This window comes from Salminus brasiliensis, chromosome 8, assembly GCF_030463535.1.
Source record: "Salminus brasiliensis chromosome 8, fSalBra1.hap2, whole genome shotgun sequence".
NCBI lineage: Eukaryota > Metazoa > Chordata > Actinopteri > Characiformes > Bryconidae > Salminus > Salminus brasiliensis.
The window spans coordinates 18,724,806-18,741,272 of record NC_132885.1 but is presented as its reverse complement, the minus strand read 5'-3'; the positions used below and the strand labels follow the sequence as shown (position 1 = coordinate 18,741,272).

General features: G+C 41.2%; 1 protein-coding gene across 11 annotated transcripts in view; it reads left to right on the top strand.

Annotated features, from left to right (window-relative positions):
- Window positions 1–16,467, top strand: part of dgkh (diacylglycerol kinase, eta) — a 66,540-nt gene that overhangs the window by 36,040 nt on the left and 14,033 nt on the right. For all 11 annotated transcript variants that reach the window (XM_072685956.1, XM_072685954.1, XM_072685960.1 and 8 more), the window contains 11 exons: window positions 2,633–2,739; window positions 2,858–2,983; window positions 3,523–3,625; window positions 7,660–7,822; window positions 8,069–8,177; window positions 9,919–10,058; window positions 11,916–11,997; window positions 12,168–12,259; window positions 12,358–12,457; window positions 14,094–14,394; window positions 15,767–15,898. In XM_072685956.1, the coding sequence (XP_072542057.1) occupies window positions 2,633–2,739; window positions 2,858–2,983; window positions 3,523–3,625; window positions 7,660–7,822; window positions 8,069–8,177; window positions 9,919–10,058; window positions 11,916–11,997; window positions 12,168–12,259; window positions 12,358–12,457; window positions 14,094–14,394; window positions 15,767–15,898 (1,455 nt within the window). The remainder of the gene's footprint in view (window positions 1–2,632; window positions 2,740–2,857; window positions 2,984–3,522; window positions 3,626–7,659; window positions 7,823–8,068; window positions 8,178–9,918; window positions 10,059–11,915; window positions 11,998–12,167; window positions 12,260–12,357; window positions 12,458–14,093; window positions 14,395–15,766; window positions 15,899–16,467) is intronic.

Below are 16,467 nucleotides of genomic sequence, written 5' to 3'. Positions count from 1 at the left end.
TTTTTTCTCCTTCTCCTGTTGCCATTTTGGAGATACAAGGTTTTTGCATTGATATACATTTGCTTTTCTACTCAAGTGTGCAGGTCAGCTTAGGTTTTTTGTGGGTTTTTTTGTGTATAGCTTATGAATGATTGCAGTGTAACTTTCACCACAGTAGCAGAACCTCGTGTTCACTGTTTCCAGACTGAATGTTCTGTAGCAAAGTATTTGTGTAGCAGGCTGTCCGCTGACCTTAAGGAGTGCAAGGAAGAGTCTTTGAAGCGGTGTGAGAAAGGCCAGTGCGCAGGACGCTCTGAGTGGCTGGAGAGGCTGGAGAGTTTAGAGCGATAATTGCTGCTTATATTTCCCTTCGATTTCCTGCACCAGCCGATCAATAAGGATTGATGTGCGACCTGGGCCCCAACAAAAGAGGCAGACTCGATATTTCTCACTCTCTAATTTGACAGAGACATCCTGTCCATTAGCTGCGCATTGCGTACAGTCTTGCGTTCACTCAACATTACGGAATGGTCCGTAAATGGTTTGCTAACAGCTTCGAGAATGACATTAGTCTTATCGATTGGAGCGTTGTTTTCTGAGCCATGGAGAATATTTGGGGAGAGAATCAGCTCAGATTGCAGTGGAAGTGCAGAGTAGCAGAGAGATGAAACATTGGTTATGGCTCACGTGGCTTTGCTAAGAGAGCTTTTTGTGGCTTCGCATCTGAAACTGCAGTTTCAATGGATGTGCCTCATTTATTATTGAGATGCCGAGCAGACAGAGAAATCTCTTGGCACACACAGCGTGTTCCACGCGGCGTGCTCACTTTTCCGCAAACACTCCCGCTCACCTGTCCTGCTTCGGGCTTTCATCAGTCCGTAAGAAAACAAGGAGACACTCCTCTGTGGTGGAGCTGTGCTCAGACTGACAGGGCAAGGTTACCGCGAGAGCATGATTAGCAGTGTCATCACAAATCCAGCTGATCCAGCAGGTCATGGGGAGGACCATCAACATGTTGATCCAGCAACAAGTTTATCTAATATACAAAAATGAGAATCCAATTAAATCTAATTTACTATTAGAACCATATACTATTCATTATGCATGTTGTCAGAGTTCAGTGGGGACTGTTATTCACAGTAAACGCATAAAATCACATTGTGACATATTGTGATGTAATATTTCATAATCGTTATAAAGATCTTCATATCTATTAGCCAAAGTTCAGGACAGCTTGTGTGATGAATGGAAATAGTACTGAGATATTGGAAACCTGAGTTAGCCTAATGTTTGTTTGTTTGTTTGTTTTATTTATTTATTTTTGGTTTAAAACCATCATGTGAATCAAACTGTGACTTTTGTGAAACGATACACCCCTAATATATGTATCAAACCTCTGTGGATAACACTGTGCTCCCCCCTTTCTCGACCAGCTTTAGATAACTGAGCAGAGTGGCGACCAGTCAGATACACTTATATGTCCAAATGTTTGTGGACACCCCTTTTACTGAATGCATTCAGCTACTTTAGGTTGTGCCCAATGCTGACACAGATGTGCCTAGTCCCTGCAGAGAAGTACTGCCAATAGAATAGGACCCTCTGGAGCAGATAAACATGAACCTATTGGCACCATGCCTAATGCCAGGCGTGGGTTAGAGGGCTAAAAAGCCCCCCAGCATTGAGCTGGGGAGCAGTGGATTCTGTGGAATGATGGTGCTCCATCAAAACTTTTGGGATGAGGTTGGTGATCATCCAACATCCTGACCTCTCTAACACTTTTATCGCTGAATGCAATCAAATCCTCACAGGGATGCTCCAAAGTCTAGTAAAAAGCCTAGAGACAGTCCTCCACCAAAAAGCAGAATTGCAATTTTTAACACTCATTTTTTCCCCATATTTTGTTTTGTTGTCTATTTTGCATGACCATTTTTGCTGATTAATTTCTGTTAAATTAAGTATATTAAATCAAGATGTTTAATTACCAAAAGTAAGTATTTTATTCATGTATAAAGGCAGTTTAATGCATTTTTTTTTATCTCAGTGCTGTATGACCATGGCCCCTGCACTCAGCCTCACTTCTTTCCTTAATGCTTAGTCAGTCAGGTACTAAAACCAGAATGCAGTTGCTGGTTAGCAGGCATTAGAGATATCTGCATTGATTACAAGGCGTGTATTCTGGAAAGCAGCTTACTGTGCAGTTTGCATGTGTGGGTATTGAACTAACGGTGATACCGTGGAGGATGCCAGCCAATCAATCAGCCACTTAATTCTCATTGTGGACACAGCCAGATGAACATTCTTAATCTGATTAAACCCGCAATGCAATTTAGTGAAGGAAATCTGCAAAGCGCTGCCAGCCATTAGCTTATTGGACCTCACCCACACCAGTGGTGTGGGCAGCGGAACAGAGTGTGCATTTGAGCGTGTGTGTGTGTGTGTGTGTGTGCGTAGAATGTAATTGCTCGGACTGTCGTCTGTCGCCACAGTTTATGATAATTGACTTTTACACTTCTACTTGACTTTTATCCAGGTCAGGGCAGCATTGATTACTCTGATCTGGTTTCTCTCTATATTTAAATCAAGACTTTGGGCTCTGTTCAGCTATTCAAAGCTATTCAGGGGGACTTACGAGTGTTTTCTTCTTTCTTCACAGTGTGCAAATTTAAAGCCCACAAAAGGTGTGCCGTCAGGGCCACTAACAACTGTAAATGGACCACTCTAGCCTCTATTGGGAAGGACATCATAGAAGATGAAGACGGAGTGAGTAACACCTCAAAGCCTTTTTATCAAAGCGGGACGAGAAAGGAGAGAATATTATAAAGAGAGCAGTCAGAAGGAACACTAATACATCCACTACTATGCTGTGTTTGTTCCATAGATTGCGATGCCTCACCAGTGGCTGGAAGGCAACCTGCCAGTCAGTGCCAAGTGTGCTGTGTGTGACAAAACGTGTGGCAGCGTGCTGCGCCTGCAAGACTGGCGCTGTCTATGGTGCAAAGCTATGGTAAGGACTTAATTTCCCAGAAATCCTTCTGTGACAGGACAAACCAGTTTTTTTAATCTTTAGATGTCAGAGAGTTATAGCTTTATATAAAAGTTATGATATAAGTATGATGTTTTCTGCTTAATTTAATGATATAATAACTAAGATGAAGAATAGTGGATTAATGTGGCACAAGATGGAGGACATCATACACAACTCTCTCTCTCTCTCTCTTATATATATACATGTTATTCTGTTGAATAGCACATTTCAACGTGCTTTTGTAATCCCTGCCCAACCTTAGCTACCAAAAGATCATGCAGATACTGTTCTGCCTTTTAACTCATTCAGATGTTCTATCGGAGTAGTTCAAGTGCATGTGTGACCGTGATGGGCAAATTGAATGTGAAATTGGAGCTGGTTCAGTTAAAGTGTGTTAAAGATAATGCTTTTATTGTTGGATGAACCAGAGCCGACATTAGAGCCAGCAGCCAACAATGGTATTTGAGTGAGACGTCTAGGCTGTTATTGAAGCTCAGAGTGTGTCTCTGCTTGAACAGGTGCACACAGCCTGCATGGATATCTACCCCCGCAAGTGTCCTCTGGGCCAGTGCAAAGTGTCCATCATCCCCCCCACCGCCCTCAACAGTATCGACTCAGACGGTAGGCCTTTAATGACTATTCTGTTGCATAAATTAAATGCTATACACACTATATATATATATATATATATATATATATATATATATATATATATATATATATATATATACTATAAATAATAGAAGTTAAACACAGTAACTTACAACCACTATTTCTGTACATATGTTATTTGTATGTATTATAATGTTAGCGTTTCACTAAGCAAACAAACACTTAGTGCTTGAGACTTTTGCCTAGTACTGCATTAATTTAAAGATAAAACAGCAACAATAGTTTCCATCACAGAAACATGTGGTAATGTCTCTAATCTACTTTCACTCCAGCTCCCATATACATGAATCTGTACTCACTATTTTGGAAATAATAATAAATAAGCATGTATTATTGGCACACCTACAACTGAACCCCTCATTGAGGACACTGTGGTCTACTAGCATCACTGATTTACTGTTGGGTGCGCTCGGGCTCCTGTGTGTTTTGTGTATGGAGGAGATGGGGCTCATTTGGTTTGCTAATCCTTGTCTACTACTACTGAAAGCGTAATGTCTGTGCTCCTGCCTTTCTGACCTGTTGAGATCTGATGGTGGAGGTGGAGGATGAGTCACAGTCGCACGTGCTGCATGGTGATGTCCCTTTATGTTGCCCCTGAGTGAGCATTCATGTGCCTCGTGGAAAGTCACTTTTCCTCGGAGCGACTCGTCCTCTGCGCATGTAAACATAACAGCCCCGGCCGACCATAAGCACGGAAAATTCAAGATGAAAGCAAACAGTGGCATTTTCCCTCCTCTCTCTCTCTCTCTCTCTCTCTCTCTGTCTGTCTCTCTCCCTCTCTGTCTCACCTCTCTTTTTATTACACACTCTCTCTGTCTCTCTTTCTTTCTATCTGTCCTATCACCCATCTTCCTCTTCTCATCTTTCTCTCTCGTTCTCTTCTTCTCTCTGTGTCTGTCTGGTTTTCTTGATTTTCCTCCTGTCTCTGTCTCTGTACTTGTCTTTCTCTCTATCTTTCAGGGTTTTTTTCTCTCTGTATGTGTCCGTCTATATCTTTCTCTCTCTTCTTTCTCTTTTTCTTGCTATATCTACACTGCATTTGTAGACATATATTTGTAGACATAACGCATGAATGATGGTGCTCCATCCAATACTTTTGGGATGAATTGGGATGAGGTGGGGTGATGATCATCCAACATCTTTCCCTGGAGAGTAGAGACTTACTCCAGTTACTCCAACAAAAACAGTATAAACTCTTTTTTCAATATCCTTGATTTCAGAAGAAACAATGAATGAGCAATTGTCCCAATACTTTTGTCCATGTAGTGTATCTTGCTCTCTCTCTCTGTGTTTCTCTCTTTCTGTCCCTTGCCCTTTTTCTGTCTGTCTTTTGATCTCTCTTTCTCTATACCTTTCACTCACTCACTCACTCACTCACTCACTCACTCTCTCTCTCTCACCCTCTCACTCTCTCTGCATTATTAACCTGCTGTGGTCCGTCCCCAGACTGTTTGCTCAACCGGCTCATCTTAGCACATGTGTTAGTGAAGGTGTGTTTTCCAGGAAATTGCGCGTGGCTCTTTATTGATGGCTAAATAAAACAGCTATTTGGAGGATATTGACTGGCAGTGCATACTGTGAAGGTCTATTAATAGCTCAGCACGCTGTGAGGTTGGCATGGGTGCTTCCACTTTAGCATGTGTGTGCAGTCAGACCTTTGCGATCGCTAAGTCCGTCTTCTATAGATCCGGCCTTCGAGCTTGGGTTTGCAGAGCCTCTCGCTGTAATTGGAGGTGCGTAAATCGGAAGTAAAGATCGGTTGCAGCGCAGACGCAGATGCAGTGGAAATCAATAGCTGCGATGTAACAGTCTGATAACTATATTATTGGATTGCTTTGCAGCTCCAGTAATTGGCTGTTTCAATTAGAAGAATGAAAGCTACACTGGTAGCACTGAGTAATGTTGAGATTGCAAGCAGAATACATGCTGAGTGTGTGTGCGCGTGCACGTGTGTGTGTGCATGTGTGAGTAAATGCAGTGTGTAAAGCAGGAGATTCCTCCAGCAGCCTCGCCTCTGTCCTCAATGCCTCCCGTGCAAGGGAACCCCCACCTCAGAGCTGCATCCTAATTGGCTGCGGGCTGCCTTTGGCACGTGCAGCAGCGTCGTGACTCAATCTCCTTCAGCTGAGAGGAGAGACAGAAAGGGAGGAGAGAGAGAGAGAAAAGAGATGGTGGAGGGAAAGAGTTACAGAGGAAAAGGAAAAAGGGAGGAAAAGAGGCAGAAGCAGAGTGTGTGTGGGGGGGGGGGTGGACTAAACCCCCAAGGGTCCACTGTCACCCCCGCAGAAGGCCAGGTCACATCCATCCATCCACCCACTCATGTCTGCCCGAACCATCAGTATGTTCACATGCATGTGCACACACACACACACACACACCTACGCCTTCAAACACACAGTCATGCGCACTGAGCGAAAAGGAGACGATGACAGGCCTGTGATGAATGTCATAAACACACAGGGCAGTTGCCTGCAGTTGCTGGCCTGCTCAGATGCTGCGTTAGTGCACATGCTGCTGGCATGTGATCACTCTGAAAGAGTCTGAAACCACACACACAACACACACAGCTCTACCACACACACACACACTCTGGAGTAACTGTAAATCATGCCCTTAATAATTAATGCAAGTCTGCTGAGTGACAGAAGTTGTATAACCATATATTACAACAATAGTAGAACCTAGTGCTGTGTGGTCTGTGTTTCCTATATACCATAAAACCATTTTGCATAAAAAAGGCACAGAACAAAGTTTTCCACTGCTTAATTTAGACGGATCACAAACAGCTTGCACTAGTGTGTCGCTAGTTACAGTACACTTGAGCTGAGTCTGAAACTGTGCCCTATTCACTAAACAGTGCACTACTGTGGGGTTCCATTATTTTAGTGCTGTATTGTAACAATCACACAATGCACTGTAAGATGTAGTGTACAAACTATGTATGGTAGTGGACATGAAATACCCATAATTCATCACGTTGTTTGGTTTAAAGATTCACACACAGTTTCTTAGATTCTGTACAGAACCATGACAACTCACACAATCATTTGGAGTCTTAAACAGTTTTGACTGGTTAACTGTTCTTTGGATTGGTGGAAGAACGTGGGCAGTGATTGACTAAATAGCACTACTAATTTAAACATTTAAATATTTACTGTGATGAGGAGCAGTTGCATATGACAGCGAATGAAGACGAGTATCAAGTCTGTTGTTTACTGTCTTGAGTGTCCTGTGTCTGGCTAGCAGTCTTCAATGATCTCTGTCCTGCTTAACTTGCCCCAGGTAATCATTAAAGTTGACCCAGGCTTGTGCAGACATACTTGACCAATAAAAACTGGATCTGACTCTGAAATTCCACACAGTGTTTTAGATTGACAGAGGATTCCAAAATTTTCATTTTTTAATCTTGCTTTTTTATAGCTGCCACGCAATGAACTCAGGTTTGATCATCTGTAATGACCTCATTAGATTCACTGTTACACTCTTAAACACTCACACACTTATGTACATGGTTCTTTATGAAACCAAAAGTGGGTCCTCTATGGCATTGCTTAAATAACCCTTGGTGGCACCTTTATTAAGAGTTATTAAGAGTGTATTGTGTGTGTGTGTGTGTGTGTGTGTGTGTGTGTGTGTGTGTGTGTGTGTGTGTGTGTGTGTGTGAGGGATATGGTAGCTGAAAGTGTGCAGGCTGTGTCCTTGCACAGTGTCCTGCCTGCACCTAACATTAGAGCTGTGGAAGGGAAATGTTAATGAGCGTTCACACGTGCTCTCAGTGAAGTGACTCAGAGAAGATGCTGTTAGTCACTGCAGTTGTGTAACTCCTAATTCCCTTCTTCAAAGTGTAAGTGTAAAAAAAGCTCCTGCAGTGATTCATACTTGTGAAAATATTTCAGTGTTTCCAAGCAACAGAAGGAAAAAACGGAACCTTCTGGTTTGGAGGTGTAAACTCATTAGTCTACTTTTCCTCTATTTTCGGACAGGCTTTTGGAAGGCCACCTGCCCCCCATCGTGTGCCAGCCCTCTCCTAGTGTTTGTCAATTCCAAAAGCGGAGACAACCAAGGAGTGAAATTCCTGCGCCGCTTCAAACAGCTGCTCAACCCGGCTCAGGTCTTTGACCTCGTCAACGGTGGACCTCATTTAGGGTAGGTCACACCGAAGCTTATTGACATTGAGATATACAGTATGTGTATGATAGGTAAAAATCATCCTACTGTTATTAGACCCTAACCTGCTCACGTAGCTCTGTTGTGGAGATTCTGGATTGGGACCAATGACTATTGTTTTTCTACAGTCATTGATTGGGACTAACTGTTTTTAGGGGGGTTGTTGTCTAAAGTCACGTGACACTTCATTTGATTCCTTCATTCATGCTTGTCTGCGTTTTACAGGCTTCGCTTATTTCAGAAGTTTGATAACTTCCGAATCCTCGTGTGTGGTGGAGACGGCAGCGTCGGCTGGGTCCTGTCCGAAATTGACAAACTCAATCTTCACAAACAGGTACTCAGTAACCTTAGTAAGATTCTTAACCGTCACAGGCCCAGGGGTTTTGGTATCACTGTAGTATTTTCTCTGCATTAGGATTAGAATTAGAATCCAGGTGTGATCACAATCGTTGGTCCATGTATGACAAAGGTCTTCAAATCTGGACCTTGAATCTAGTTCCCAGTCCTGGACTTTGTAATCCTTGGTAGGTGCAACACAGTTACATTAACTGTCCCCGAGAACAGAGTCCAGGACTCAAGGTCCAGATTTGATAGCTCTGGATCTACGATAATAAAAAAGAGTATAGGGCTGCACAATATCTACAGCTTCTAGATACATTGCTGTTGCTGTTGGACTTAATGCCATTCATTAAGATACATTGCTGTTGCTGTTGGACTTAATGCCATTCAATGCCTGGAATAGAATTGCTGCCATACATAGAGATGCAAATTGAAAAAAAAAGTGCTAAATTTTTTTTCCAAAGCTGTATATATATTGCTTCATCATAGACAAACACATTGCAGGAAGTGCAATTACATGTAAGGCAAAATACATATTTTATACAAAAGGAAAATCTGCACTGATCTCATTTTCCATTACCGATCGACCAGAGACAAATTATACCTGCCAAATGTCTGTATTATTTATTTGATCATTTTGGATACAGAGTGCATTCTTCATATCATGCTATGTTGGATCATTGACTTCTAGTGACCTTTGGTGAAAAAGGATTTTGTAAAATATATATATATATATATATATAAAATGTACTCAGTGTGTGTGGACACTAATGGACCATAAATAGACTGATGTCTGGCATTGCTCTTTTTTAAAGTCTCAGCGTTGGGGTTGAAATGCCTGACAGAGTGTAGTAGATCATTATAGTGTTAGTCTAGGTTTAGTCTTAATTTGTGTATGAGAAATTTAAAATCATCAGATCGAACACAGAAAAAAAATCATTTTTTAAGGTTTAGCTCACATTGTTTTCTCACCATGTTTCTAATGTTGTCTCTCTGTCTCAATCCTACATAAATTGAAAGTTTTGAGAATGTTAGAGTATTAAATTGTATATTGACAAATTATTGCGTAGTTGGGGGTGTGATTTTACCTTTCCATTTCTTAGTTTTCCCAAACTCTTGCTATGCACTGCCCTTTAGTTGGGAGATGTAATTAAATAATTCATCATAAATATATTTAGGTTTGATTTCCTTTTGTGTCATCAAATTTATTCGACTTAACACATGACTGAAATGTAAAGACTGTGTGTTTTTTATGTTTTTAAAACCACTTAATCAAATTCAAAGAATAATTAAATGGCCATCTAGCTGTTGGCTCTGTCATTGCCAGATGGTAGGTTAGATCTCTGGTGATGCCTCAGCCCTTTCCTCTATCACTCAGAGGAGTGTAATGCTAGTCAATCGCAGGTATCTGTTAGCTGGTGTTACTGAACACGCAGTTAGCATTGTCCAGTGACTGTGAGTTAGCGGCCGTTTAAAAAGATGTGGTCATTTACCTTGGAAAAACACATGCTAACTTTCACACTCCAAGCACTGGTGGCATTTTGGGATGGATTGTTCTACTAAGCTGCTGAGTGGGAATCAGAAATTTGCAAACTTGGGTTTGTTTTGAATACACAGTGACAGTGTGCTAGTGATTTTGCTAGTGATGACTGCAACTCTGTAACAAAGGGTTTAAGTGAAAGGTGTAACTAGCCTGTGTACAAGGGTGTATTGAGAGTGTGTGATGTCCTTGGCAGTGTCAGCTGGGCGTGCTACCTCTGGGCACGGGGAATGATCTGGCGCGGGTGCTTGGCTGGGGACCATCGTGCGATGACGACACACAGCTCCCTCAGATACTGGCCAAACTGGAGCGAGCCAGCACCAAAATGCTGGACAGGTAAGGAAGCCTTCCTTCTCTTAAAGCCTGCAGAAATAAAGCCGACCTGAAGCTCTTCCTGGAGTGTCTTGAGGTTAATCTGTGCTCTGTGATAGTCGTAGATAAACAAGGTAGAACACAGTAGAGATGTCACGGCAGAGGATTTGCAGGTAAAATAGCACTTCATTGAGCAGGCCTTTATCTGATACAGGAATGTGGGCCATAACACACAGCTCATTTATCTTCTGCGATTCTCTGCTCAGGGCTGCATTCTGCCTGTCAAAAGTGTGGGGACGCTCAGCTTTTCTAATTTGGTTTTGATTTAAATGAACAACTTTTTATTCAATCAAAATCTGATTAAAAATGTCATACAAAACTGAAGGGAAACCAACTAAAGTACTAACATTGGAGTAATGCAAGAACCTCCAGTTTGTGTCAGCACTCCTCAACACTCGGTATGGGCCTAACCAGTGAAATTATCATGGCTGATACAGATACTGATTTTAAGCTGCTAAGTATTTTAATAACCAGGAATACTGGCAGATATTCAATTGTATTTGACATTTTAATGGTTAACATTTTAATTAGTTAAACAGTGCTGTAATGACTGATATGGTTGTTGGTTTAATTATAAAACCTCTTCAAATGAAATTAATAGAAACAACTCTTAAATATTTACTTAAATATTTTTGAATGGCTGTACTGGAGGTTCTACTTCTTATTTGTCTCAAAAAGAAGCAGTGGATCCATTTTATAGCTAAATGTTTCGGATACATTTTACACAACTATGGTGGTATGTGGGTTCAGATTCATTAGTTCAGCTTACATTGGTGTGTTATATTTGAATAGTGAGGTTTACTCATATTGGGTTCCTTAGTGGTGCAGCTGTCTAAGGCACAGGTCTGAAAAAATCTTGATCTGGAAGATCTTGAAGCCAGTTTCCAGTCCTAGATTTGAGTTCTTTTGACTATGTATGGCTGCCTAGTCTCATTCCTATCAGTAAAAACAAAATTCTAAAAACTGAACTCTTCTTTTGGTTTTGCTCAATGGGGAATGGCCCCAAAAAAAGTCAATAATTATTTGTACACAATCATTCACCAGCATTAATAACAGTGTGGGTTGTTGTTATTGGCTGATATAATAAAAGCATTTAAACCAGTCAGATTTTTTTTAAGAAAATGATTATTGTCTAATTGTTCAAAAATAATGTATATCTTGAGTATTATAAAATGGCACTTCTATGTGGTGGAGCCGACTAAGCTCTCAGGTTCGATACACAGTGAAGCTCTCTCCATCACTCAGCATGTTGCTAGTGTTCTCCTCCAAGTGTGTTGAACTGTCCAGTGATGTTGCATTATTGGCAGTTCAGAACGATGCAGTCAGCTGGCTTCACGTGTCTCGGAGGTAGTCTTCACCCTCTGAGCACTGGTGGCATTGCGTAGAGGAGACCTAGCCAGTAAGTGGAAAATTGGCAATGGCTAAATTTTGTAGAAAATTAAAAGAATGTTTCCAGATATTTTTCCTACTGTAATTGTAACAGTGAAAATCAAACATTTTACAGCAGGCAAGGTGTCCTCATGCTTTAAAAAGGCAGTGTCTCAGTGGTTTTAGAGCTGGTTTAGATATTTAATGGTGTTATCAGACGTGATCTGTGTTAAAAACCACACTGGGACTGTGACATTTTATCTGACACACCACCCAATTACACAGCGCAGATTTAAGTCCCGGCAGATACTTGTTGTTGCAAACCCAAATGAAATGTTTGCAGAAAAATTCAATTGAGCGAACAGGTTGCTGGGATGCCTCCACATAGATGTTCTGTCATGCATGTTTTTATCAGCTCTGGCTGAGTGAGCAGCTGCTCTCTGCTTTTCACAGGTGGAGTATAATGACGTATGAGATTAAAATACCTCCCAAACACAGCTGCCCTGCCACACCTGAGGAGGCAGAGGACTGCCAGGTACATGCTCCCAACAACCAGAACACACCGTCATCTACACACAGCATCCAATGACTCTTACCAGGTTTTTCTGTAAACATCATTTACTCAGTCATTCAGAACAGTCAGTGTTCACATTAACTGTACCCTGTAGACTATAATGTGCCTGTAATGCTGCTACGTGTCTTTAGTTTCAGATAACGGATTATGAGGATTCAGTCGCTGCTCATCTCACAAAAATCCTCAACTCGGATCAGAACTCGGTGGTCATATCCTCTGCAAAGTGAGTCTACCTGTGTTGTACAGGGATGATCCGGTGCATATGTTCAGCTTCATGGTAAAAAAAGAGTGGAAATGAACCTTTCTCTCCACTCTCTTTAGGATTCTGTGTGAAACAGTGAAAGACTTTGTAGCCAAAGTGGGGAAGTCCTATGAGAAGAGCATGGAAAACACAGAGGAGGCTGAAAGCATGTCCCTGAAGGTAAGGTCACCGTATTGCACAAGCGCTGCTACATGCCCTCACTCCTACATGAGTGTAGGTGGCCTCGTGTTTGCTTTTTTGACATTGGTATGATTGAACTGTCCAGTGATGTTGTGTCTATGGTTTTAAGGCTGGTTGAGATATTTAATGTTGTTATCAGACGTGATCTGTGTTTAAAACCAATGCTTTAAATGCATTTCAAATGAATAGCGTAAAATACATTTGAGTTAAAGATATATTACCTATAATCTATAATATCATTTAACTTTACATTTAACAATTTCATTTAATGTGATTGAGGAACTTATTATTGAATTGTTCGATTTCCCAACACTGGTTTTACTTGATCATTTTGTTATGATTCATAAATATTTGCAAACTACTTAAATTTACCAAGGTTATTTAATCATTTGTTTGTTTGAAAATTGCATAAGGACAATATCTTGTTATAAAATTGATTAATATTATTATGTATTTATGTATCTGTTTCACAGCCTTAAGACTGTGAGTATTTTCATGCAATCTCAGTTTTGTGGCAGGGGTATTGTAAATGGACTGAGGTGTGAGGATATTTTTCTCCCATTTTCGTCCAGTTGCCCAATGGTGCGCTAAAAATGAACATGCCTGTGCCAACATGAGTACAGTGATTAAACATGGGCTTTTAGAACGTTCAAAATCCACTGCCTCATTTCTATTTTAAGCCGCCTTTGATCCAAAATTACATTTAGACTACAGCCTTCCCAAAACCCCCAACTCTTTGCACAAGCACAAACACTAAATTTTATGTTACTGATTTCAAGTACAGACACAAAAGCTTGTGCCTATTCTTATACCATGAACATACAGTATTTATATCACCACATCAATATAAATAGGCAACTGAATTATTTATAATAGAAGGGATGGAATACATCTGTTTTCTACTAAGGCAGCTGTACCTCTGCCATGTACATCCGGCTGTTAAAATAGAGAGGGGCTCCCGAGTTTTGCAGCCAATTGATGGTGATGCCACAACATTCTTGCCCAGGAGTTGCAGGGAGCCCAACTGCCTTCACTTTTTTGGGGCGCACAGGCTGGTTCTGCATCTCACCGCACAGAGCTACTTAGTACTGGCAGTTAGTGTTTTCCTCAAAGCATGTTTGACTTTTCTTCCCAGTGACGCCAATTTAGCTGCAATTTCAAAAGATGTGGTGGCTTAGAGCCTTTCACTGGGTCACTTTCGCAACTGGGTGGGAATTGGGTTACAAAAATAGGAAGAAGCCTTGATTTGCTTAAAGACCACTGTAGCACTCCTATCAACATCTGCTTATAATGTATTCATTCTAACTCTACTCATGTTTTTGTTATGCCACTCTGCACCAACTATCATAAAAACACCAAAAATATATCTGCCACACCCACATGTCAGCTCTGACGTTGTGCATTATTTTTGTACTTGCGAAACGGCCGTGAAAACAGTGGCATTCATTTTGCTTGCAGCAACTTCCTCTCAGAGGATTTTCCTGGGCAGTGACTCACTTGTCATTCCCAGCTTCCTATTACAAAATGAGCTACTTCTGAAATAAAAAAAAAGGTTTGCTGTACACTCTGAGCTTTTGATTTACCTGCATGCTGGCACTTGTCTTTTCTCTCACAGTGTGGTATCCTAAATGAAAAGCTGGACCTGCTGCTGCAGACGCTGAACACAGAGGCCCAGGCCATGAGGCCCCCTTCTCTCACCACTCCACCTATCGTAGAGGAGGAGCTGGAGGAGGAGGAGCTGCAGGAAGAGGAGGACCTGAGTGAGGAGTCCCTGACGGAACTGAAGGAGAAGCTGGAGGAGAATGTGACGGAAAAGGACTCTCCACACAAGCTCTTTAGGCCAAGGGAGCAGCTCATGCTCCGTGCAAACAGCCTGAAGAAAGCAGTGCGGCAGATCATCGAACAGGCCGAGAAAAGTAAGAAGAGCAAGTGAAGAGAGTGGTGAAGTGTAGGCACACATGGAGATTGTCACTGGCAATGTTGGCTGAAAAAATGACCAAATGTAACAAGAATGAGAACAGTGAGATTTTTGATTTGTGAAACCTATTTTATTGATTAGTCGATTAATCTAAACATGAATCTTTTTCTCCAAAAAGTTAAATTGACCAAATTAAACAAAACTTGTATATGTGACCTAGTGTATTTATGCCATTTCAGACACAAAGAAATGTGCTTCAAATAATGGCAGAAATAAAATAATTAGATGTGGTTTATATCTGATCAAGCTTAAACACCAACACACACCCCGAAATCAATCAACGTAAAACTCAGATTCTAGCCTTAAATTTTCTTAGATGATTCTTAGTCACGTATTCACTGGAAAGTCTAGGAAAGTCTAGCATTTAGCTCCTACAGGAACAACAGATTTAAAATTCGCTACTAATGATTAATAAGCATGAATAGACAACAATTATGGTGGTTTCACTGTTTCTGCCGGTCCGTCATGCAAAATAGTGTGAAAAATGTGTTTTCTCCTCAGGGGATTGCCCTAGGGCTGCTGTGGTATGCCATCAAAACTTTGCCCAAAATGCAAAAAAATGTTTGTTCCATGTAATTTCTAGTAAACCAATACTTTTATTAAAAGCATCATAACTTTCTTAAAAAAAAAGTTTTAGAGCGTTTCTATTGGTGTTACAGTGTGTGGAGTGTGGAGGCAGAGGTAGACGCAGGTATTTATTAAAAAGGAAAACAAAACAGAACAAACAGGCTACAAACTGAGGAACAAACCAAACGCTCAGACAGACAGACAGACAGACAGACAGACAGACAGACAGACAGAGTGTTAACATGCACAACACCAGACAAGGGAATGCTCAAACAAAGGGGTACTTATACAGAGAAACAACAAGGAACACCTGGGAGTAACGAGGGGCGTGGCTACAGATAAGGCACAGGTGGGAACACTAATGAATAGGAGGGGCTTAGGTCAGACAAGACACAAACAGAGCTATGTGCTGAAGAGCACATGGTTACACAAAACAGGCAGGCAAGACAGAACGGGGCAGCCCTTTTTTGACACAATGTCAAGTAAAACGGCCAGTTTCAATTCAGTTTATGTCAAAATGTAAAACAGAAATGCGTGACAGTGACAAAAACACAATAAATGGATTTATTTTATACAGTGGTACAAAAAGGGCAAACCAAGTAGTAATTTAGCAGTATCAGCAAATCATTTTGTTTTCATGTTCAGTTCTTAGAGCAGAGATTTTGTACCATTACTTTGTCATTCACTCTCAGCTAGAGGTTGGAGGAAGTGCTGAGTGTGTATGTGCTGTTTCTGTCTTCTAGTGGTGGATGAACAGAATGCCCATACAGATGAGCAAGATCTGCAGTCTCCTACAGACTTCAAAAAGGACACAGAGGATGAAAACAAGGACAACGAGAAGGACGAGGACACTAAAGAACTGGAGGCTCTGCCCTGTGAGTTCACCCTCTCAACAAGTCACCAGTTCATTGCCTGACACTATCAAATGCCGCTAACCCACAGGCTTATCAGTACATAGCAGTACATATCAGTACATATCAGACTGAGAGTTTCACGTCAGAGAAATAATCCCCAGTTAAAACAATTCTACTGAAAGGATAGTGATGCTGCCCTCTAGTGTATACAGCCCGTTATGACCATTATACCTTGACATTATCAGTAGTGTGTATGAAGAAGTGTTTTGAGCATAGTAGATTTACGTTCATTCCTTTTTTTCCTTTCCCTAAACTGCAGATTTAATACAAATGTAAAATCACTTCCTGACCTTTAAAGAAATTCCTTAGTGAAGTTGCTTTTCCCTAAGTGAGCTTTTTCCCTCAGAGCTAAAGTGATCTGTTTACAGGCTTTAGGCAGGAGTGTTTATGGACTGAGTGTGTGTGTGTGTGTGTGTGTGTGTGTGTGTGTATCCCAGAGGCTATGTGCGATATTTGTCTCTATAGGGAGCTTGTCATTGTGTGCTGGACAGTGGCACTTCCTGTTTATACAAAGGTCAGCTTCCTGCTTG